At 37.1% G+C, this 26,370-nt stretch overlaps 1 protein-coding gene across 1 annotated transcript; it reads right to left on the bottom strand.

The window, feature by feature from the left end:
- Positions 1-1,916: 1,916 nt before the first annotated feature.
- Positions 1,917-26,370, bottom strand: AASDHPPT (aminoadipate-semialdehyde dehydrogenase-phosphopantetheinyl transferase). Its single transcript, XM_024570916.3, has 6 exons — positions 25,998-26,370; positions 23,560-23,785; positions 12,438-12,559; positions 11,654-11,815; positions 6,631-6,702; positions 1,917-4,563 (listed from the first exon to the last, which is right to left on the bottom strand). Exons 1-6 carry the CDS (start codon positions 26,277-26,279, stop codon positions 4,399-4,401), a joined length of 1,029 nt encoding a protein of 342 aa, XP_024426684.1. The 5' UTR covers positions 26,280-26,370; the 3' UTR covers positions 1,917-4,398.

Raw genomic sequence — 26,370 nt, 5'->3', positions numbered from 1 at the left:
CATGTGTAACACATAGACAACAGTGTCTACAATGAACAAAAACATGTCCTAAGACAAAGCTGTTATTAATTGGAGATATGTCCTAAGGCTTTTACCAATCCAAAACTCTCCAACACTGTAACTTTATTTCCCCCCTAAAATGAACTCATTAGCTCTCTTCACATTCCCTTTGAGTATTAGTAATTGTTTTCAGTAACTGGAATTGTTTCCAGGTATATTTTTGATCAAAGATATATGTACTAACATGCATTTATAAATCTATTTAGTTTTTAAGTTCAATGGTAGCATTTCAACCAGTGAAGGTCTACTGAGTTCCCCAAATCTAAAGTTTCAGATACTCAGTAATAGATAGTGAAAAAGGTAATTGAAAATTTACACAAATCTGATTGAGTCTCAAGAGCAAGGAACATGTGAACATGTGTACATGCACACATACACAGACCCATTTTTAAAATCAATTCATCACAGTTCCTATGCAGGAAACTGTAATAGACACTAGTAAAGTTACGCAGTAGGTAACGTGGCACATTACCCAACACAAGGAATGGTTTTGGACTGAGCAAAACACGGGTATGAAGCAGCACTACAGTCCAGCTCAGTACAGGACTCAACTGGCAGCGCCAATACTGGGCCTTGGTGGTGGGGTACTGTGTCAGCAGCAGCTAGATCTCCCATACCACTCTGCATAAGGGCGCCACCCTTCCTCCTATAGTCTTAAATCTTATGCCCATGTTCTCGTTCTCAGGAAGCTACTCGAGGATATGTTCCACACAAATGAAGTAAAGCTAAGACAGACATGATACAGAAGTGAGAAATCAGGGAGTCCAACATAGGGGAGAGGCAATTCCCCTCTGGGGATGATGGTGAAAGGAAATTCTAGGACAGATGTGTACCAGCCATAAAAGCAAGAAGTCCAGACTAGACAACACAGGAACCGTTTCTTCATGAAGATGGATGAAAACGATGAACTGCTATGTCTGAACATAAGATATTCATACATCTAGTAGAGTTTTAGGTAGAATTAGCAATAAGTACATGGAAACCTATGCAGACAGTTACTAACTCAAGGAAATAAAAAGGCAGTATAAGGGCGCTGGGTGGAAAAGGTGAAGGGATTAAGCAAGAACCAACCAACCTGATAGACACAGACAACAGTATGACGATTACCAGAGGGAGAGAGGGTTGAGGGAGTTGAGGGTAAGGGGAGGGTGGGAATGATAAAAGGAGGCTTCAATTTGGGTGGCAAACACATAATACAGTATGAAAATGATGTTACAGAATTATACACCTGCAACCTATAAAATTTTATTAACCAATATCACGGCAATAAATAAAAATAAAAAGATTTACATACAGTTCAAAGGGACAAAGAAAAAATTAAAATAAAAAAATGCAGTATACGGTAGGAATACATTCAGCTCTGCACAGCATTACGTAACCTGAATGTAAACATTCTTAATCACAGTCAATACTGTAAACGATGTATTGTAATTATGCTGAGAAAAATGGAGCATGGAAGGAAATATGTAATGGTTGGGAAGCAGAATAGCAAAGCTGTACATTACCTATTAAAGAACTGCGTTATTTTTTAGTTTATATTTTATTGTATTTTTTCCCATTACCATTTATCCCCCTTATACCTTCCTCCCCGCTGCAATCACCAGCATTGCCTTAAATTGAAAAACCAAGCAAAAGCAATATATGAATGTTATTTGGAGATATGATTATAAAGAACAAAAAAAAAAAAAAAGAGTTTTAAGAGCTTACTCTGGAAACAGGAAATGGGAAGATATCGAGATAGTGGTGTTTTTCATTTAGAAAAAAATCTGTAGATTTGACTCTTTAAACTATGTGTACATGTAACTTTAAGAAATAAAAAAACAAAAACAAAATCTAGCACATTTGGCTCATAAAAATTCAGTGTTAATCATTTTATTATAATGACAAGACAGATGACAGTTTTTCCTATCACCATTACATTCATGCTAGAGATAATGCTTCCTATATTATAAATGCCACTCCATCTGTTTAAAACACGTTATTTACTATGCTTGGAATATTTGGGCATGCTTAATAAAATAAAAAATTATAAAACATTCCAATTATTTTTTTTACTAAGTATCTAATTTTACACACAACTTTCAATTTTAGTAATGGAAACAATAAAATTATTTCACTTCTTGGTATTAAACAGTAAGAACACTAATTCCCCAAGACATGCACTACAACCGTATGAAACTGGGTTGGCTCGAAAGTCGTTTAGTTTTTTCTGTAAAAGACACACTTTTCATTTTCACCAACAGCTTTATTGATTTGGATATTTGGAGTATGTGGGCTATCTCCGGCTATTGGCTTCCAGTGGGTCGAGGCCAGGAATGCTGCTAAACACCTTCCAATGCATAAGACAAAGAGTTATTTGGCCAAAATGTCAATGTACCAAGAAACTTTACAAACCAGTTTTAACATGTTTGATCAGTCTCAGCACCTTCTCCATACACTGTACAAATCTTTGCATTTCAGTTGTGTTTTTACCTTTCTTGAAACAATAAAGCATATGGCAAAAATGTTGCTTATTTTCTTCCATCTTCAATATTAAAATAACTGCACAAAAAAATTACCAATTTTGGTTGTTTTTTTTTAAATACACACTGATATGACAGCTGTCACAATACAATCTAACAAAATTATTTCGAATGAAGTTAAAGACAACTAAGCACTACTAGAGCCATCATACAGAAAAAACTAAATAAACTGTTTGGCCAACCCAACAGATTCGGTCATCAATATGATGGTCTTGGCATTTTATATATTATGTTCCCACTTTAAATTAAGTCCTATTTACTAAAAAAAAAAAAAAAAAAAGCAAAGGCAATGCACATGTAGTTCACTAAAAAAGGAATACAAACGGCCAGTAACAACACTGACATACCAACCTCATTTGTAATGAAAGAAACAGAAATTAAAAAAAATAAGGTACCATTTTTCATGTATATTGGCAAAGGTTAAGTTAAAAAAAAAGAGAGTATCTATAGCTTATCAGGGCAGGTGGGGGGGGGGTGAAAGGTGGTCACGTGAAAAACCAACTGGAAGTGTAAGTTGTACAGGCATTTTGGAGAGGACTTTGGCCACACTTATCAAAGCTCTAAAAAAGTTTAATCCCTTTGAACCAACCATTCCACTTCCAGAAACTTTCTCAAGGAATAATTAAGCATGTAGCTCAAATGTGGTTGTAAGGATAACCACTGCACCACGGCTTAAAGTCTGCAGACAATCGCGATGTCTAACAAAAAGGAAAAATGAGTAAACTGAGGCAACCTCCCTTGTGGCAGGCAGTGGGCTTCCCCTCGATGCCATTCTCCCAACTTCACCTTAGCTTCTACTTTACAGTCTATTTCCCGGATCGCTTCCTTGGTGATCTGATCTGAGTCAAGGGAAACTGAAGGGAAATCTTCTGGGGACCTGGGGGAAATGTACTCCTCACTGACAAAACTGAGATGTGAGGGGAGAACACAAGAGCTTTTCCTGACTTTTAGATGCAGTTTCATGAAGATGCGAAGCTGGAACTTATAGCAGCAGCTCTCATGACCATGAAACAAGCCTAAGGAGAAACCACCCGAGGCGGAGGCAAGTGTCCTCAATGACGCCTCTGAACTGTGTTGTACGAGATAATAAATGTTCCTGTTTACTTAAAGTGGGTTCTATTTGGACACTGTGACCTCTGGTCAAAAGCATCCTGACTGATATTAGCCATCAAGAGAATACTTTAGACCAGCAACAGGTCTGCTACAGAATTATTTATGAACAGTAGATGTGCAATTAAGAGAAAAAAAATTTACAAATTAGCATGTTCCCATTTTTTATTAAAAAAAAACAAGTATATTAATATGGATTCATTTGCCAAGAAAAAGGTTTTAAAAGTAGTTATCTCTGATATAGTTATGTCTGAAGGACAGAAATTTAAATGTTTCCTTATGACATATTTGCATGCCTCAAAGATGCCATGGGTTCAGTTTCAGACCAGCACAATAAAGTGAGTCATAATCTTTTCGCTGGTGGAGGGTCTTGCCTTCCATTTGTAAAAAATGTTAACACCTGTGAAGCAAAATGAAGGGAAGCACAATACAGCAAAGTGCATTAAAACAAGGCATGCCTGTATCACTTGAGATTCTGCCACCCTTTTCTATTTCTTCTGTCAATTCAATGCGATTCTGGGAAGAAAGAAAAGGTAAACGTATTCTACTAAGCTATCTTGAACTGGGAGTATGCTTTTTTAATAGGAAAAGTTGTTTTTCTTTTTCAAAGTGTTTTGTGAAATAAAACTTGATAGCATCAGGCATTTATTTTTTGTGAGTACATAATATTACAAACAGTTTTCATTTCCCTTTATTACTTATCATATCATGACTTTGTACCATTTCGTATCAGAATTTCTTCTGTGAAGCAAAAACAGTCCCAAAATGAAGGATCTTCGGGGGTCATAGGAACAGCAGATGATATTAAGTCATTATAGGTAAGAATAGTAAACTGCCTCTGGGATGGTTTAGATTCATCTTGAGATGAAGCCTAAAAGGGGGAAAAACAGATTATCTCACTGTTACACTGCATGTTAATCTTATGATCAATTTTATAATTAGGAAAATAATAAGACCAAATTTCAATAATACTAAAGTGTTAACACAGTAGGATTTCTAGTTGTTTTTACTCCTCCTATTAGTGTTGCCAATATAACAAATTCAGAAAAATAACCTGATTGTCACTTTTTGTCTATCACAATAACCTATTTGTTTAAAATGTAGACTTACTGAGTCACACATCCAAACATTCTACTTAAGCAGATGAGTTAAAAGGAATCCCAAAATATATAATAAGAATGTGGGTTATTCTGGGAGAGGGGGGCTACCAGGCAAATTTTTGAGAAATATTTTACGGAGTGAATCTGATAAAATTCCCATAACCACACAGAGATGCAAAACTTGGTCAGGAAATGATTCATTCAACACTAAGCTTAATCTGTATCTTACCCTCTGAGGTAGAAGCCTTGTTCACAACTGAACCCGGCAGAGACCTTCTGTAACATCCAATACATCCCTGCAAAGGTACTACCTGGATTTTATATAGAGCTCTAACAGGGTCAGTACCTATTTAACGTGATTTATGTCTCACGGATATGCTCATATGGTTGTAATCTCAATTTTATAGATGGGGAAATTAAGGTTTAGGAAGATCAACCACTTTTGCACAAGCTCACAACACAGGTTTAAATGGTAGTCCTTTTCCCATTATGTCACTGCTGCTGGCTAAACAGGCTCTCTCCAGGGAGATACAAAGGAAGTACCACATGTGCAAATGTTACAAAAAATATAAAGTCCTATGGAAATATAAGGTATTCACAGAGAATGTAGGGCTGAGGTAAAATGAGATAGGTAACGAGGATGGGTAACCTTGGTCAGAACATCTTCAGATAACAGAGTCAATTTTAACATGCCACCCCTATTTTTTAAATTTATTTTTTTTTAATTTTAGAATTTTTGTAAGAATTTATTTGAGCCTAACTGATGATAATATGCCAGGGAACAAGATTTCAAATGCTCCCCTCTTTGTTAGTTTTAGACATTGCAAAAATCTCTTCTCAATTTTCATCATTAACTTTGTCAAAAAACTTGTTTGAACAGAAATCCTTCATTTTGGTATGATCTAATCAGTCCATTTTACTTATTGTTTGTGAATTTTAAAAAAAATTTATAAGAGTTTACTTGAGCCAACCTACCAACATATGCAGGGGAACAAGCCCTCAATGCTCCCCATGACACCCCTTTTTAAGGAAGATAATCTATGAGGTATTTTAATCTTTGTTAATCTTTCTAAGGCATGGTCTACAGACTGAACTATTTTTCTAGAGATAATGATATATGTATATTGATCACACCATAGTTTCTGACATGGATTCTATAAAAGTGATATGCATGTAGTTTCAATTATTATAACATTATCAGTATTCCTTAAATACTACTACAGAATCACAACTATATGCAGGCTAAGAGCCCTTGACCCTAAAGGTTTTTTAGTTTTTAAATTTTTTTCACTTTCCAATTAACAACAGAAGAAAGGAAAAACAGACTGTAATTGATGAGTTGGGGCTGATGTTGTACCACCATGTAACACAAGGCCTCTCACATGTTTGATACTACAACTCTGGGAATAATTAAGGACAGTACTATAAAAGGGGGAAGGGGCTCAATTTGCTGGGTAATTCCATTACTCACCGCGGGTCAACCTGGTACCCTCACATTCAAGATGTTTGTGGGAAACGAACCACAGTTATGATGACTAAGGTAATGATTTCCTTGAATTTCAACTGAAACTGTGAGTAGTGGGACAGCATTACCAAAGTTTTTCTTTGTAATATTTAAGTATTTGACTGTGAAGCAGGTAACATGCTTATAATTTTCTATAAAATCTCTGATGATCTTAAGGATTTGATAACAAAAAATACTTCTAAACTTGTAATCTAAAAACAAACACCCCCCAAACTGATACAAACCAAATGATTATTATTTCTATCAGTCAGGAACAAACTCAGTATTGATCCATGCTTTTAAAATAAAAATCAGAGAAATCTTAAAATCTTACATCCTGATGTCTAGATCCATCGGGTTTCCTAAGAGCTACTGCAACAAAATGGTGCTCATCTATTTTGCTTTCCTGAAAAATAAAACACAATACAGATTACAAAATATGTAAACTTAGATACTTAAATATGTAAATATCTTTAAAATCTCAACTTCTCTACACACACACACACACACACACACACACATATTCCCCCACTTCCACCGACCATTTCAGAAGAAGTCAAATACATTTTGACCCTTTAGTCTGAAATATTTCAATATGTATTTCCTAAGTGGAATATTCTCTCACATAACCAAAGTAGTTAATCACTTTGGTTAATAATACATTGAAATAGTACTTAAATCTGCCATCTGTGTTCCAAATTTCTGAACTCATCCAATCATGTCTTTTACAGCATTTCCCCCACTCTAATGCGGGAGGCAGTCTAGGGTCAAGTGTTGCATTCACTTGTTATGTCTTGCTAGCCTTTCTTTTGACATTAGTATTTTAAAATAGAAGCCGTATTCATTCTCCCCTTCATTTAGAGAACACTGCTCATTTGGGGTTTTCCTGCTGTTTCTTAATAATTTATATAATACATTCGAAACCAGAGTACTACATAGATAAAGTGTCCTAACTAGAGATACATGTAGGCAGAGCCCTCACTGGGATGTTTAATTTTATATACGCTTAAAATTAATACATAAAATCAGCTTGTAACACTGGTTTATAAATACTTAGTTAACTCCATACTTTAGCCTACAGGAAATCATGGTGGAATTTTATAGGTAAAACAAAGAACACACAACTTTCTATTTTCCCCTATGTATGAGACTAAAGGGGAGGGCAGGGAAGGAGGTAGGGAGCTGGCTTTTAAAAGACAGTTGATACTGAAGCTGCTACCAGAGAAAAGTATGAATGACTATTTAAAAAGACCAAAAAAACAAACACTAGTCAAAATTTTCACTAGAAAGCCACTTTACTAAGACATTCTTCCACAAGACATCAGCTGAACTAGGAAACTACAATCAGAAACTATTACTTATATCCAAATTAACAAAAACTAAAATTCAATATGAATTTGGAAAAATACATTTGAAGAGGAAAAATATATAAGTAGCTACAATATATATCAGAAAATATTTTAAATACACTATTTTCCCTTTATCTAAAACAGGCTCACAATATTATAAACAAATCTATTCTTTTTGACACATAGTTGTCCTCCCATTCTTTACAGTGAATATATTAATAATATAAACATCATGACATACAGAGGTACTTTGACTACAATTACTTTTGGAACCCCTTACGCCAGCATTCTGCAGTGTCTGTATCTTAGGCGGATATCAGAGATTGTGATCGTGGGCAACAACCAGTTTTCTCATTCAGTGTCTGCCCACTAAAATTCCAACCCTATTTTCTCTTTAAGGCTTTGGCTTTCATTTCAGATATGCTGTTTTCTTGAATGTCACTAAAAACACTAAGCAAATATTTATAAAATCATCTTCTTTATGTAATTTTTCACTTTCAGTATTCTTTTGAGTCACCAAGGAAATAAATACCTCCTCTTTTTCCCTCTTAGTATGCAGGATTTTACCTTATATCCTATGTGGCAGTGTCCCTAAGTTCTGCTTAGATGAGGGCAGTATCCTTAGCCTGCTCCGTCACTTACTTGGGTACCAGGAGATACCGTACAGCTGTACAGGTGCAGTTAAGGTTGTTACATATATGCAGCTTCAACCCCTGCAGGCATTCTTTTAATGCTCCCTATAGAAGTAGGACTTTTTTTTCAGCTTAGCTAAATAGTTCTCACAATATGAAAAAGAGAATGTAAGAGTGTAAAGTAGTTTAGTTATTCACTGGCTATATGCATTAATAAAAACCATAGTCTTACGAGGGATTTGTCCTGTGTCCAACCCAGGCAATACACTCTCTCAAATGGCCTGTTACTTAAATTTAGTCACCAAGTACATGGGGGAGAAAACCTAGCCAGGGGGCTGATGATGTTTGGTCACGTCTCTGGCTATGTCAGGAAGTAGTATCTACACAGTAGAAGCAGACAGTGGCCAAGTTGTCCCTCCAGATCTTTCATTTGGGATAAAATGTAAAAAGTGGGGAAGGGCTGAACCTTCTTCGTACTTTCTTCTCAGTTTACTAAAGGAGCGAGGCAACATAGTGTAGGAATAGAAGGCAACTTATTCTCTCTCACCACTTCCCTTTAAATAAGTCTGACAATTCAGTTTTCTCTTTCCCTGGATGAAATCTTGGACAGATCTCCCAAATGACATTTTTAGTCACTCTCACGTTTCAAATTTCCCCTCAATCAAGGTGCTTTGCCCTGTTTGATCCAAATTCAGTTTTATTCTCATGTCATAAAGAGCTTCTTCCTCCCACCTACCCAGCTTATATCTAATTCAGGTTTGGAAGTCTCCAAATGGGGGGAGGAATTGATTTCATCTCTTCTGAACTCCAGACTCCGTCCCCTGCACCCTCATTAACCATGCCGTCTCCAGTTCTTTCATCGTGGGTAAATTATTGTGCATGAGTGCAAATGCAAAGGGGTGAAGAAAAGGAAGGAAAGGGCAATGAAGATCATCCATGCCAGGGTTGTACACTGAACTCACAGCCCCGTCTCAGCTGTGTGCCCCAAAGGCTGGCTCTTTAACTAGTGGGGCACTTTGGGGACACCCTGAAAAGACCCTTCCATATGCACTCCTCGGCTCCAGATATGCCTCCCTTAGCTCCATACTCATCACTCCTTCCTCAATCGCTAGTTTCTGGCTATCCACACCACCGCACTCATTCTGTTAAGTTCACTCTAACCTTCTGAGCCTGTTTATAGTGTAATAAATAACCCACATTTAAATATATCATGTATCATATATAAATGTAACCTACACCATTTCCTTACTTTTGTAACTGGTACACTGAATTGCCAAAACACTCGGGGACATTTAAAGACCTTAATTATTTTCCATGGCTGCCTTCAAATGTGTCCTGATCAATCTCCCTTTCCAGCCCCTGAACAAGCCTTTAGGCAAACCCCACATCTCTTCAGTCACTTTGGGCACAAAAAATCCCATTTCACTCCTAGAACAAACGCACAAACTTCCCCCCCGGCCTCACTTTGCTTTTCTAATCTCTCTCTTCCACTCTGGCTTCCATAAGGTAGGTGGAACAAGGAAGGGGATGGGAGAAAAGGGACAGAGTAATGACCGATGCTGTTTAATTCAGTTTTTAGAACCCTGAACATATGAAGTATTCAAAGGCTGGTTTATCTCATGGGGTGGGCATGTGGGGTTCTTTCAAAGAACCATTTCCAGTTCTTTAGCCCTCCTTGCACCACTTCCCAGAGCTAGCTCTGCATTCAGACTTCCTGTAATTCCAGCCCTTAGCAACTACTACAGAGTAGACTGCCCACTGCCTCTTTCTTTTGGAGTTCCTTGGGGTCCTTTCAGGATGCTTCAAGCCCAGTGGCTACCACTTTCCACAGCATCCATTTGGTCCACAGGAGCTCAGACATCTTTACCACCCAAAAAGGTGAGGCACAGCTGGCCGGCCATGACTCTGTACGCCTCTCCCTGCTCCTAGGCCTACTCCACCATTAATAATAAAGGGTTCCCCCAGAGTGAAATGGCTAAGGTTCAACCCTGTAAGTATTAAAGATAACTTTGTTTACAATTTTTAAAAATTGTACTCTTAAAACATCCTAAATGTAATTACTCCTTAATTGATAAAATTCCTACCTTACTTGGTTTGTTAGCAGTTTTGACACAGATCTCATTCTTAAAATACTTTCTGCCCTTGGGTCCACCAACACTACTCTCTTAGTTTATTTCTAGCTGTTTTTGGTCATTTTTTTGTCTCCTCCACGCCTGCTTTAATTATTATTATTCTCAGGATGCTGTCCTAGGGCCTTTCTCTCTTCTAGTATAGGTAATTTCTCTCTTCTAATATAGCCGCAACTGTAAATCCCACGGCTTCAACTACCAGGCATGTTGCCTCTTGTGGACTTGGCCCGCAACCCAGGCATGTGCCCTGACTGGGAACAGAACCAGCGACCCTTTGGTGGCAGGCTGGCAGTCGATCCACTGAGCCACACCAGTCAGGGCAACTCACCACTAATTCTTTATTCTGGGCACCAAACTGCTCTGAAGACAATTCAGGTGATTATCGCAGGAACAACCACATCAGTATACAAACTATTTGCTTGGCTCTGGACACCTGACACAAGCTGGACCAATCAATCACGGCAGACCACTTCCTTGGCTACAATGACTAGTCAGAGGATAAGCACCAGACCCAAGCCAGGTCAGGGAGCTTAGGACTTGGAAGAGAAAGGGAGTCCTCCAATCTCTGTGGGGTTTTATCCTAACTGTTACATGAGTGGTAGGCAGCCATGTTTCCAGCTACACAAACCACAGAAGTTAAGAAAGCTGAGAAACAAATGAGAAATGAGAATGAGAAACAAAGGTGGGAGAAAACTGAAGCCAGGATACGTAGAAAGGCAAAAGTAAAATATAAAAGAGCTCTGGGTTTCCCAGTCCCTAATTCTAGCTAATTCTGAGGCCTAGTTACGTGAAACACTCTAGTAGCCTCTATGGTAGCATTTGGCTTAAATGAGTTTATGTTGGATTTCTCTCACTAGCAACTAAAAATTGCTAGTGACAGAAATCAAGTACAGAAAGAGGACAAAATCTTTAACTGACCCATAATACCCTGCATGAAATTATCAATCTGACCTGGAATGCCCTCATGACAACAGTCCAAATGGCTTCCTTTGGCTGTTTAAACACACAAAGCTCTTTCTATTCCAGAGCCTTTTTCTTCCCATTTTTCTAACTCACTATTACTAATCTTTCACGTGCCAGCTTAAATGCTGAATGTCCTCATGGTATCCTTGACTTCACCTTCCGAGCACCGGGACCGGATTCCAGTTGTGTTTCATTTCCACGGCTAGCCTCCTCAAATCAATCTTACACACATGCACAAAATAAGCAAATCCGTGCAGTTACAGCAATTCTGATACATTTCTTACCTCAAACGCCCATTCTTTTTCTTCTTCTCCATCCAGAAACAGGCGTGTTTCTTTATAAACCTGACCTATATCCAGGTTTAATGGGGATATGTCAAACTCAAGCCGTTGCAATTCAAATCCAAGTCCAACACCTACGGCTTTTATGAAGCTTTCTTTCAGTGCCTAAGATACAGGAAAACATTTTGTCTTAGAGCTTTAAGTAGATAAAAATTTTCCATAAAAAGCTACAGAACTAAAACATCTGGATCTTTAACTCTATACTACAATATGGCTATAAGCTATTTTTTTTCACTCTTATAGTAGGCAGGAAGACAAACCAGCTGTATGATCTTAAGGAAAATCATTTAAACTCCCTGTGCCTACATTTTCTCATGTGTAACGTGCAATAATAATAGGTCTTTTATAATAATTTAACTAACTTACAAAAGGCTTCAAGTACTATCTTCTGGCATATAGTAAATTTTATATGTGTTTGTTAAATAAAGCCTACTGTGTATGAGTTTAACACAGAAAACATTTATAAAAAGTGATAAATAAAATGCCTTGTTCTAGCTTCAAAAGTAAATACCTTCTAACTGAGCATTAAATATATATTAAATTTCCTTAAATGTCATTATAATATAATAATGTATACATAAAAATCATGAAGTTTCCAACTAATAACCTATTTAACTTCAAACAGTATATGAACTACCAGACAACCAAAACTTTTTTGTTCCTATTTTTGGCAAAGATAATAAAATCATCCCAAGCATTTACTCTCAAAATTAGAAAGAAATTATACCCAATTCCTATAAAACATATCCAGCTGAGTCCATTCATCCTTAAAGCTTCTGATTGTTTCCCATTCTTTGTTGGTAAACTTTCTTTTCATAATATGAAAGAATTCTGAAATTGAACCACGACCTGTCAATTAAGGAAATAGAGTTAAAAAGAGCTGTTGTATTACCAAATCTGTTGAGACAGCACACAAAAGAGAACTACAGGCCAAGCTTGCGTTTGAATAGTCACAATAATCCTCAACAAAATATCAGCAAATCAAATTAAGCTGGGAATTAAAAGAACAACATACAACGACGAGCTAGGGTTAGCTCAGGAAAAAGATAGGTCAGTAGGAGTAGTGAAATCCTATGAATTACTAAATATTTAAGGAGAAAAACAGTATGGTTATATTAACAGATGGCCACCCAAATTGGTAAAATTTAGCAGTCAAAGCTGTTATAAATTTTAGTTAAGAGGAAATTCCTATATATGACAGAAAATCATAAATCCTTAAGAGCAATTCTATTCTGGGGCTTAAAATTTTACTTTGCTATATAACAAGAAAAAAAGGAACAACTTCTTTATTATAATTTCTTGGAAATGGGTAGAAGGTTAAAAAGTGTTCTTTTATTGAAAGCTATCACAATGAATGGAAAGTATACTTATTTCCTTCAAAATAATTGTTTTCTAATATGACTTCTCCAAATAAAACAGATTTCAATTTCTATTCTTTTGGGAATACTATAAAATAGGCTCATTTTAAAAAATCTGAAGTCTATTCCTAACTCAACTGTTCCATAAACAAAATATTACATAGTATTCTAAAAATAAATGACAAAAAGCACAGAACTCAAAGGACCTGATTCCTAGAGTTAAGGGATAAGACACAAATTAAAATATAGACAATGCCTTTTGTATTATATTTTCCAAAATATTATAATTACCTGTTTGTCTCTTTTTACTATTATAAGGTAGGAACTTTCTATCATCATCCATTCATTCTAAGGCATGCAGACATGTACAAATGTTACACAAACAGGAATTGAACTAATGATTAAAAACAAATCAGTCACGGTTCTTGCTCTCACACACTTCCAACTTCATGGCCTATTGGAAAGCCCGGCCCAAGGTACAGGAACACAAATGCTTACTCTATCAATAACTGAATGTTTATTATTTGGTAAATTATTTCCTAAATGTTTTACTGCCGTATTCTTTCCCAGAAAACCTCTTGCACATAATCCCTCTGCAGATTATGTTCATGCACCTTGCCTATTCTAACTCCAACTCCCACTTCTAAACTCCCCCCTCCAAAATCTGACATTCTCAACTGACTGACTACAACTCTAAAAACGGACATCTGCCAACACAGCATGTCTGGAAAAGATGTCAAATCCCACTACTTGACGCTTAACTGGCATTAAAACACTAACTTCACCATGAGAATTCAATTAATAGCACTCCTATTGTTATAATTTTCACTCTAAAAATGCCTAAGTGCTAGATGCTGGAAGTATCATAAGCAAACACACATGAACCTTATCTTCATAGGGAGTTTATAGTTTCTCCTTCGAGCAGCCACTTTCAACCTTTTTAATCTCATGGCACACATAAAGTGATTACTAAAATTCTGCAGCAAACCGAAAAATACATTTTTTGCCAATCTGACAAAAAATAGGTATAATTTTGATTCATTCACACCAAGGGGAAGAGGTCAGTGCCCCTGACTAAACAGTCAGGTATTGCATGTTTTAAAAATTCTTGTGCCACACTGGTTGAAAATCATTGTCCTACAGTAAAGAAGTAACTTTCCCACAGTTACCTCAAGGGTAGAAAATATTAAGAGCCAGCTCCACCCCAAATTAAGATCCCCCCACCATCCCCATTTCAAAATAGTCAAAAGTGTCCTCTTGTTTAGCCAGGAAATATTTCCAACAACCCTACAATAATATGTGGTTCTTTAGTTCAAGACAAAGGTCCTCATTTATTTTCAAATTCATTAGACTCATTTAATCATCTGTTGTCTCCTTAGCCCTCTCCTCTTCAAGAAGAATAACATTACATTTAATGAATTCATTTCAGGAAAGAACCATTTCCTAAAAGTAGCCCAGCAAAGCTATAAGTCATTTCATGCAACAGCACTGAAATATTAAACTGTGATCTTAAGAGTCCCAGGGATATGAATCCCTTTGATAGTCTGGTGCTTACTCCTTAAGGCCCTTAATAAAAACTATCTTGTTAAAATGCAAGCATCACTAGTATATTTTGACTTGACAAATTACACAGCAGAGAAAGTAAAGCCAGCAACCTTTCGTAAGTGATCAAAGTACATCTGAAGACTTTAAGTAACGGAAGCGCTGTAACTATATAAATCATGAACTATGTCCTGAATAGATTCTGGCACAAACAGTGTAAGTAACAACAGGAAGAACAGCCACCTTGGATTTGGAAAACAGCAACATATAATTTGAGTGGAACTGCAGTTTAACATAATACTACCCCAAAGGCCTAAAATTTAAAAAGATATGCTTGTTGTCACCTACAGAGTCAGTTTATTTGTTGGTTTCTTCACGTTATAATTTCATAACCCCCTGATTTTTAACTAAATATAACAGGGCAATCAAGGAAAAAATTTAAATATGCATGCTAATAAAAAACCGATTAACATAAAAAGCAATTTAGCACAATCACTGGAAAGCAATCACATAACTGATTATGTTCAGCTAAAAGTATCTGATATGAGTGCATTTTCATACACTTTTGAAAGCATGTTATTTATTTCACAAAATAAGAGATCTGACAGCAACAGAAAAAGATGATTTTGTAAACATTCAGCCAAAGCACGACAGCACCACACTGTGGCATTACAGTGGAAACACACAGCGGTGAGTACTCTCTTAAAAGTAATTCCTTTATCTGGGAAATTGGAATTAAAAAAATTCAGTTGGAAATACCAAATAGTACATTCTCCTGCAAACTATCTGAAAACAGCATGATTATTGGATATATAAGTTGGCAAAGCCACCTATAATACCATCACATATTCGTGTCTATTACAATCCTCATTTTAATCATTTTATTACTGCACATGGAAAAACTTAAGTATATACATAGAATAGACAAAATGACTGAAAATTTATATAGAACCATTAACCAAGTTTTAAAAAGTAGATCCCTTATCTTATAGCTTAATCTTTAGGGAAAGCAGTGTTAGCTAGTAACTAAATGTTCACAGTAATCAACTAATCAGGGTCATACACCAACTGGAAGCATATTAAACATATATAATAGTAACCTAAAACAAAATAATTTGTAGTTAATACCCCTAGGTGCTACTGCAAGACTATGGGGGGGAAAATTCTTCAAGCACCAGAACCTTAAGGCCAACCCACATCAATCTCATTCCAAAACAATGTATCAGCACCTCAGTTAGTTTGCCGCTCTTCTTCCATCTGTTTGCTTCAAGTAATGAAATTTAGCTTCGGATAATGAATTGTACTAGAAATTCTAGTAGTTTCATTCACTAAGTACTGAATTATTTGTGATCTTGCTTCCATGGGATGTGACAGTCCTCTAAAATTTCAGTTAGTATGCACCCAATAATGCTTGACTTACCAGCTCACTTGTCTGGGAATTTTATCCAGATACAAACCCAGAATAAAAAGAAAAGTCTGAGCTGCTAAAAAGGGTTTCACATACTACCACAAAACATGTAGTATGTTAACAAAAGAGCCCTTTAAGCCCTCCATACAAGTATCTCATCACAGAAAAAAACACGACCTAGGCTTGAACATCTCCACCGCTGAAGCAATCCAAAACTGCAGTTGGTTTTAGTATTTTTATTTAAATGTGCATTTGTCAACATCTACATGTATCAACACATACAGGCAAGAAAAGGGCCTACAGAGTTAGCGCTACCTGGCTGCAAATGTGTTACCCTTCCAGTACATGGAAGGACTGTGAAGGCAGGGTAAAGGGGCAAAAGGTGGGGTCAGTCACCCTGAAGAGCCAGGGGACAGAACAGGGAGCCACAAAGGATTAACCTCAGGCCTTGACACTTAATGTAATTTGCTCTGTAGGCTTTTGAACTTTGTTGGGACCCATGAGCCCTTTTTCTTCCAACTTCTCCCTTTTGAAACGGGAATGTCAATCCCATGCCTGCCCCACCAATGCACTTCAGAAGCAGGTGATCTGTCCTCTGGTTTTACAGGTTCACTGACGGAAGAGGAATTTTGCCCCACATTCTATCACACCCAGTCTCACCCATACCTGATTTAGATGATTCGGATAATGAGATCTGGAACTTTTTGAGTTGATATTTACATGAGACTTAGGTTTTAAAGTTAATGCTGCAATAGTTTAAGACTTAAGGATGCTGGGGTAGGGTGAGTTTATTTTTTATGTGAGAAGAATATAAATTTGGCAGAGCAACAGGATAGAATGTAGTGGGTTAAATAGTGTCGCCCCAAATTCATGCCCATCCAGAACCTCCAAATGTGATCATATTTGGAAATAGTTTCTTTTTTTTTTTTGCAGGTGTAATCAAGTCATACTAGATTAGGGTGGCCCTATTATCCAACGACTGGTTTGCTTGTAATAAAAAACGTTTAGACACACAGAGAACCTACAGGGGAAAAGGTCACACAAAGATGAAGGTGGAAAAGGACGTGAGAAAGGTCCAAGCCAAGGAATGCCAAGGACTGCCAGGAAACGAAGTAGAGGCAAAGGAGTCTTCCCCGGAACCTAGAGGGCACAGGGCCCGGCAACACTTTCTTTCATTAACTTGCGGCCTTCACAACTGTCAAGACAATACATTTCTGTTGTTTTAAAGACACCAAGTCTGTGGTACTTTGTTAGGAGTCCTAGGACACTAGCACACATGAATACAATTTAACTTAAATACACAAACACAATTAAACACTCTTAAAGAGCTTTAGTGTTGTGGACTGGAGTCAAATGTTCAAATTCCAGCTCCATCAATTCTTTACTGTTATTTATTTAACACCGCTGTGGCTATTTCTTAAAGCTAATAAACTAGGGACAAAGAGTAGGACATATTAAGGAATAAACATGTAAAATGCCCAGAACTATTAGGTACTTAATGTTAGCTGTAAGGTTGTCGGGGTAGTTGTTTTGTAGATCCTCTTTTGTGGCTTGTTTTATCGAGTCCTTGGTCCATTCATCAAATAAGCCTTAAGTCATTTTCCTTTCAGTACTCACAAGCATTTATATATTAACAACATTCACCTTTGTCTGCTGTATTTGCCACAAATATATTGCATGGTTTGTGAGAGAAAAGATATAATATGAAATCAATCACATCTGCTGACTGTGGTTTTTTGCCCTTTTGAGCGTAAAATGCATCCTTTTTTAATAAGTCTGACCAAATATACATTTCTACTGTGTTCTAGTAATTGTTTTTAAAACCTAACTCTAACTACTGGTATGTTGTTATATAGAGTGAGATTAAGATCTAACAGCTTTATGACTATTTCACTTACAAAAAATGTTGATTGGTTACAATCATTTTCTTTGTTGGCTCTGTAAATTAATACAATATTGCTCAAACATTAATGGGTCTAACAATCACCTGGGAAATAGCTTACATATAGAAAGAACCCTTAGCTGCATCTCAGAAATTCTAGTTCAGTAGGTCTGTGGTTTCAAAATATCTAAGTTTTTAATAAACATCCTGGCCAATTTTAATATTTTGACCACCATTCTAGAAACAACATTCTATACATATAACAGCAACAACTACCACAACAAACTGAGAGCTAACAATTATCAAGTACTTAAGAATTCCATGTACTTTATATTTTCCTATCTACCTAATTCTGATGGTGGTAGAATTGTTTATCTTCAGGATGTAAAATACACAATATCCACATACACACAAATTCTAGAGGGATTAGATAAATTCAGAAAGATACAATTTTAGAATAAAATACATGAGACTCTATAACCTACAATTGGGAGTAAATCTTTTACCAATTTAATTATTTTTTTTCCCAACCAAGATGAATTCAGAATTTATCAAGGAAAAGATAAGTATATTTAATTAACTAAAATTCATATAGCAAAAAATAAAACCAAATTCAAAAGATAATATATAGATACTGGGTTCCAACTTTTAACCCTCCTAGTTATCTATTCTTCTGCTAACACCACTCTTGTTTACAATGTCTAGTATTTTTAAAAATCATAAGATAAGTCTTCTTAGACATCAGTTCCTCCATAAAAACTAAATAAATTTAACCGAGTTCCACAGAATTTTTCAGATTTTATAACTGCAAATCCTTAAACATTATCAATAAGATAATGTTTTAGTATTTAGTATCAATAAGATAATGTCTCTAGTCTCAAGAGGCCATACATTGTAGAGCGCAGGGCCTAAATATCTGGGTTTTGTAGTATGAGTTCAAATCCATGACCTCCTCCTGTTTAAGTCACCTTGAACAAGTGTCTTAATCTATTCTATAAAATCAATAGTACAGCTGGCCCTTGGACAACAGAGGTTTGTACAACAAATGTCCACTTACAAGTATATTTTCTGCCATACACTCAGTCCTCCAAATCCCAGCGTTTCACATCTGTAGATTCAACCAACCACAGACAGAATTTTTGATCCAAGGTTGGAAAACCATGGGTGCAGGGCACAGACTGTAAGCACTGTTCCATGCCATCTTATATAACGAACTTGGGCATCTGCAGCTTCTGATATCTGCAAGGGTGCTCGATACCAGTACCCTGCAGGTACTGATGGGTGACTATAGCCAAGTTCTGGGGAGTAAAAAGTTATCCAGATTTCCAGCTGCATGGGAGGTTGGTGTTCCTGAGCCCTGGGTTGTTCATGGGTCAACTATCTATCCTCAACTTAAGTGGATAAAACAAGATAATGCACACAAGGCATTAACACTGTCACACACACAGGCGCTACTCAATAAATACTAGTTCTATGTTATGACCCTACTCAAAACCCATTCAGTAAATGAGAAGGAGGAACACTCCCTGCCAGTGGAGACCTGGTTTTTCAGTAAGAAGTTCAGACTACAAAGGGAAGTGCTGATTACTGACTTATTTAAGCTATTTAGGGGCTCTAAAACTCCTACCTTAAAACAAACAAACTTTAGCACAACATGAAAAATGCTTTAAGTAGCACATCTTGCAAAATGCAGATCTAGAAAAATACCAATCAGCCTAGATAGAAATGATGGTGGAATAAGATTGGAACAGGTACAAAGCTGAAAACTGAATCTGAACTGGATGGAAGTGGAGAAGAGAAAAAGCTTGGAAGCTAAATGGAGAGTGAAGAAGAAGACTCAAAGGAAAAACTATTTTTTATCATAACTCACTGATGAGAAAAGTTTATATTCTAACTAGTATCTGATATGACCATTTTTCATTGTGGTTATGTACCTATCTTTTTCATTTTTCAACAAATTTAGTATTTTCAGCAAAACTGAGAACTCCTATCATTTGTACATTCAATACATGTTGAGCTCCTGCTATATGCTAGACCCTTTTAAGCACCAGGTATACTGTGGCAAAAGCAAAACAAGCATGGCTCCTCAACTTACCTACTGAGAGAAAATTATCAAGTCAGTCATAGCTACAAATGAGAAAGACAACGAAGGAAAAGAAGATCAAGTGGTCAGCAAATGGAGAGGTGACGAAAATAAAACAAGGTCATGTTAAACAGACTGGAGTTTATTAAAAAGCAACCTAATAATTTTAAGAAAACTGCTGGGTTTTTTTTTTAAAGACCACTTCAACTCTGTAATAACTGGGTGAGTACAAAAGTAAAGGGGAGTCAATTAGGAAGCCATTATAACAGTACAGGAGATGGATGGTACAGTGGAAGGAGACAGGAAATAGGCCCCACCCCGTTCCTAGCTATGCTACCATCACTTACTTTCTACTTAGCTTAATTTACATAACAGTTGTTCTAGAAAACAGTCTATGATAGTTGTTTTAAAGCTATTAAATTAATATTAAATCTCAAAATATTGAGTCTTTTGTGCTGCCAATTAATACTCAGCAAAGTTTATAATAAAAATGTAAAGCTGAAAATGTAAAGCCACAGGGGAAAAAAAATTCTTGGTCACTTCCCAAATTTAAACCATAGTTTTTATATTGTATCTATCTTATCTTGCCTTGTTTTGTAATTATGATACATAAATAATGGTAGACAAAAATTAAAAAACAACTAAAATTTCTTAATTGGGTATCACAGTGATGACCTACAAAACCCCTTTCCCCTCAGGCTTACAAATGTACTGCACTGCCACTTTGTACCAGGGTCCCCAATATCCTATAATTGCTCTTCTCTAGACATTCATTAAACAAATATTTATTGAGTGCCAACTATGCACCACTTTTAAAATAAGGTTTCTTTCTCCATTAAGCAAAGACTAAAGTGGTGGTTGCAATAATGTCCTTAATTGGGGGCATCTGGCTGGAAGGAACCCAAGGCTGCCTAGCTCCATTAATGTATTTTTACCAGCCTTGCCACAGTAGCAATGAGAACTGGGAGGGGAAAGTGGAACCTAGAAGAAATGGGTAATGTGACAGGAAGGAAAGACTCCGCAAGTTCCAACATAATGTTTACCTGCAGACAAAATGGGAGTGTAAAACTGAGTCTTTCAATATACAAAGGATGCCTGCAAAGACTGGCTCCATCTTCAGAGTTGACAATCTAATAATAAGGTCCAGTACAAAGTACAATTTACTTGCTGCTCTCCTAAGTTTTACCCTCCATAATTTTGTAACTTTTAAAAACACCCCTTGCTCAATTTCCTCACTTACCCTGATAAGCACAGCAATTTAAATAAATCTCCAGCGAAATAAACCAGTGTCTACTTGTCACCTGAGAAATGATGTCCATTCACACTTTAGAAATTATTGACACAGTAACAATAATAGTGACGACCAGAAAATATCTTTTGCCCCATGTTTTACTGGATATATCACAGCTTTTTGGCAATGAACCAGTCAAAGAATAGGAAAAGGCCTGGATAGTACGATTAGTCAATTTATGCTCAATTATCTTCCTATCATTTCTTATAAGTTTCAATTAGTAATTGTATATTTAGTACTGACCAAAGCCAACACTGTCTATCAAGGCAACCGGTAATAAAATCTGTCTTACAGTAATGCATGATTTCCAGGGGGATAGCAACCTGATGAGCCAACCTTTACTGTGTAATTATGCTAAGGAGCAATGGCCTCTGGTAATTTCTGATTTTAGGAAAAGTTCATGTAGGCACAGCAAAAAACTCTGAAAGCTTATGGGCTCGTTCTAACGTGCATTCTCAATTCTCTACAGCAGCGGTTCTTTCAGAATAAGCCTTCTATATGACATTGCTGAAAACTAGATCCTCTCCTGAGAAAAATGTACATAAAATATAGCAAATAATTTCAGTAGATTAAAATAACTTGATGCTTATCCAGGGACTCAGGTAAGGAATCCATTATAGAGTTGTGATAGAAAGGTATTACGAGCAAGTCAGAAAAGCAAGTAGCTGCTGGGCCCCAGCCAGTGTAGCTCACTTGGTTGGGTTCTGTCTCGAAAACTGAAAAGTCGTCAGTTTGTTTCCTGGTCAGGGCACATGCCTGGGTTGCTGGTTCAGTCCCCAGCTGGCTGTACCCAAGGCAGCCAATTGATGTTTTTCTCTCACATCACTGTTTCTTTCCCTCTCTTTCTCCCCCTTTCCCTTGCTTAAAAAAAAAAAAAATCAAAATCAAAATCAAAAAGAAATAAAGAAAAAGTAGCTGGTGGGAAAAATCAAAGTAAAGCCACTGACAGCAAAAATGAGAGAGAAGATTCACAGCCATACTCTGAAGCCTTGCTGTGTGTGTATAGACAGATAAATACATATATGTATGTATGTATATATAAGCACAGAGTATTCATTCATTCGACAGATAATTACTGGGAACCATGTAGCTAACATAGTTCTGCTCTCTAAGGAAGAGAGGAATAACAATCAATCATCCTGATAAATAATCATAAACAGATATGGTACCAGAATGCAGGAGATACATTTTATGAGGGTCTACAACAAAAGAACCTAGTTGAGATTAAAAGGTTCACAAAGGCTTCCCTAAAGTAAGAATGAGGCGAAAGGTAACCAGTAAGTAAGTTATCTATGCAGAAATTGAGGGGGGTGGATAATGTTAATACAAATCTTTCATACCCAGGGAATCACAAGCAAAGATCCTGAAGTTGCATTATGAAACGAGGAAGATGTCTCTCTTAGTAACTGCTTTCTTCCTGGACTGTTACTTACCCTTTGATAAAAATAATAGTATATTCACTTTAGGGTCGGGACAATTAAATTGAAGAATATGTGCAAAGCACTTAGTAAAATGCACTTAGTAAGAGATTGGTAAACACAGTATTAGTGATGATGAAAATTATGGTTAAGAGAACCTGTGTTCGAGTAAAATTCTCTGGGCATACTCAACCCCAAACTAAATGTCAGCAGTCCCTACAGCCGCCAATTACAAATTTCTAAGGCAAAATATAAGCAAGTTAAATATTTTAATAATTACTTGCTCTTCATTTTTACTTATATCAATGTGCTACAAAGAGTTCTAGATATGGCATAAATACATGTCATCTTTTTCTAAGAACTATAATATACTTTGTCATTGAGATAATTTACTGATGAATTTTGAGAAATACTTAAGTGAAACAAAGTTCTTACAGTATAATTACTATAGTTTTGAATAGAATGCCACTCAAAATTGACTGGAGTCCAGTTTGGTCCACTAGGTCCAGAACTATTGAAAAACTGTTCTTTACAAAGTTAAGTCTTCTAAAAGTTTCAAATGTAGTCTCATTTAACAAGCTGAAATGTAATTCAAAAAGAAAATCTTTACATTTCACTTTGTCTCTGACAAAGCATTATATTGACTCCCCAGAAATAAAGAATCTATCCTTTATGTAGAAGTCTGTTAACATGCAAAGAAATATGCCTTTTTCAGATACACGCTCTCTCAGATATACCACCTTTGAGTATTGAGCGTATTTTTCCTAAAACTTTATCTACATTTCCTGGCCTGAGATTACTCAATAAATAGGTATGAATGGAGACAAGGAGATACCTAATCCTTGTACCACAAAAATGCAACATTACCTGGAAAACTAGTTTTCATTATATCAATTCCAACCTGTAGCTCGGGTTCAGCAGCAAGTACAGCATAGTCCCCTTGATGAGAGATGTTAAAGTTGAAATTAGGGTAAGGATTCAATGAGTCTTTTGCAAGAACTGGTTTTCCTTTTGCAGTTCTTTGCAAACGAATATTATTCCAAGGGATATTCAATTTCTCTGCAATTAATTTCCTTATCATGAGACGACCAGCCTGTTAAATAAATAAAACGTAAACATTCAGTATATACCGGTACCCTGCCTGTAACACACAAAGTCAATTTTTGTGATTTTTAAAATATTTTTTAAAGTTTTAAAAAGTACACTGCATCAAGATTTAAGCAATGCTTAAGAAGGTAGAAGTGAATCTCTCCTTAGCAATTTCCTCACCTGAACAGGCAACCAATGTTAACAAATAGGCATTCTTCCAGTCTTTTCTCTAAGTATCTAAATATATACTCATGTAGACACATGATTTTGCTATCTTCATATGAGACCCTATTGTAGATAGTATTCTACCATATATAACCTTTTTAACTTGGGGATTATTTCATATCTGTACATAACCATCTGGTCTGTGCCCTATTAGTCGTAGCATAATACTGTATTTCAGAGGATCAAGGAAATTTAAATGGATTTGCTCTAGTTTTGTTATTACAAACAATTCCCTAGTGAGTAACCTTGTTGTACCTACATCTATCTTTGCACACATGTGCAAGCATTCCTAGGTCCCACACATAAGTGATTTTGAACCCATGTGCTGCCAAGCACATGCAATACCTGACTATTTAGTTAGGGGCACTGACCTCTTTTCCCTTAGAATGTCAAATTAAAAAAATGACAACAGCCAACACAATAGCTGTCAGTGTGAATGAATAAAAATTTTATCTACTTTTTTTTTTTTTTTGGTCAGAGCAGCAAAAAACATTTTTTGGTGTGAGGCAGACTTTTAGAAATTAGTTTGTGTGTGCAGAGATGAAAAAGGTCAAAAATCACTGCTATATACTCACCACTCAGTTTCAACAATTAGCTATGCATGATCTATTTTTTTTCATATGTCCCCCTACCCATTTGCTCCCACCTTCACCTAATAATTAGGATGATATTACTAAAATCACACAAAAATAACCAAAAATACCCATGGGTATAACAAATATATAGTTTGTAAAATTATCTTTCAAGTTTTTTTCCTTCAATTCTAACACTTTTAGAAACTGCGACACTAAAAAATATTCACCAATGTGTCTTCAAAAAATAAGAATTAGCTCAAATTTCAAATGAAAGGTGTCTCAATACAGGCACAACTTCAAGGAACAAGTGTTTCCTGAAATGATAGTAAATTACAGGCTGTTTCAAACTGCATTACAGAAAAGTAATTTTGAAATCCAACTTTCCATTTGTTGCTTAAAAATATGTAACTAAAATAAATAATTCTATTTATTGTTTCCCAAGCTATGTAGCCAGGAAGGTATGCCTGGGAGCACACCGTCCATGCGCTTCAGGTTCTTTGGTAAAAGGAGGCTGGTCTGTGACTCTTCCAGTTCCACAGCGTGCACGAATAAACGAAATAATGAAACTGGAGGGCAACCGATTCCGGGGTTCGTGCTGCCTGTCACTACTATGCCAAAAAGCAGAGGTAGGGATTGGATTAAATTACGCTTTTATTAATACCAAAGGCTAGCAGTCTGAGAAGGTGGCGGGTTAAAATCCTAACATCTACCTTACCTTGAGCTTTCAGAATCAAGTTTATATAGGAAAACGTGGAAATTTGGGAGGGGGAAACTCCTGCTGTTTCTCTAGAGAGGAGCTGAAAGGCAAGTCCCCCGCTCCTTCTCAAGCCGGTTCCTTTGTTCCAGTGTTCTCCGGCTGTAAATTGCTCAAACTGCTGGGCCTTGTTTAATTTTCTTTTCTCGGTTTCCCCATTGCACTTCCCCAGGAATTTTCCTAGCTTCTTACTATCCTGCCTGGCGTACCATCAATATTTTGGGGAACCTATCACGTGCAGGGTACCCTTGCAAAGTGGTGAGCTATTTAATTGGCGGACTAAGTATGTGCTACGGGCCCACGCGCCAAAAAAAAAAAAAAAAAAAAAGGGATAAAAATGTAAAAACACTCATGGAGAGGAGAACCCCAACGATTTCGTAGGCCTTCCCTACACCTATTTCATGGTTTCGTAGGGTCTCTATTTCAGTAACAACATGGGAGGGGCTAATTTTTGCTCTGGAGTCAGGCCTCCAAAGCGACTACAAAGGCCGCAGAGACCAGGCCACACAGAGATTCGGCAGCGCCGATCACTTTAGCCCCGCGCCCGCCCCAGTAGGCTAAAACGCGGGCGTCGACGCTAGGACACGAGGCGGTGTCCACAGCCCGGCCCACCTCCCCCAAAATCTGCTTCCTCAGCTCAAAATACCAGAGACAAGTAATACCATGGCTGCCTTAGCGTCCCGGGCAAAGACGAACTGGCCAATGCGCTCCTTCTCTTCAGGCTGGATCGATCGAACAGCTAGCAGCCATTCGGCTCGGCTCGGCAGCCAAGTGCCGCAGGAAAAGGCCCAGCGCACGCCCTCCATTGCTGAAACCAAGCAGAACCGCCCGGCGTGGAGAACCATACACTGAAAACGCACGTCGCCCCCACCACTGCCTGATTGCGCGGTGGCTACAGAGACTCCTCCCCCTCCCACTCGGCGTGTGTGGAGGGGGCGGAGCATCGCGTAAGTTCAAGGGCACGTTTGCTTTAAGACCCCTCACATCCCCGCCCCCAACACCACAGCCTCCTCCTCTGGATGGATGCGGCTGGGG

The sequence above is a fragment of the Desmodus rotundus genome, chromosome 5 (assembly GCF_022682495.2).
Source record: "Desmodus rotundus isolate HL8 chromosome 5, HLdesRot8A.1, whole genome shotgun sequence".
NCBI lineage: Eukaryota > Metazoa > Chordata > Mammalia > Chiroptera > Phyllostomidae > Desmodus > Desmodus rotundus.
Note: the sequence above shows the minus strand (reverse complement) of the source record. Positions and strands in the feature narration are given on the sequence as shown.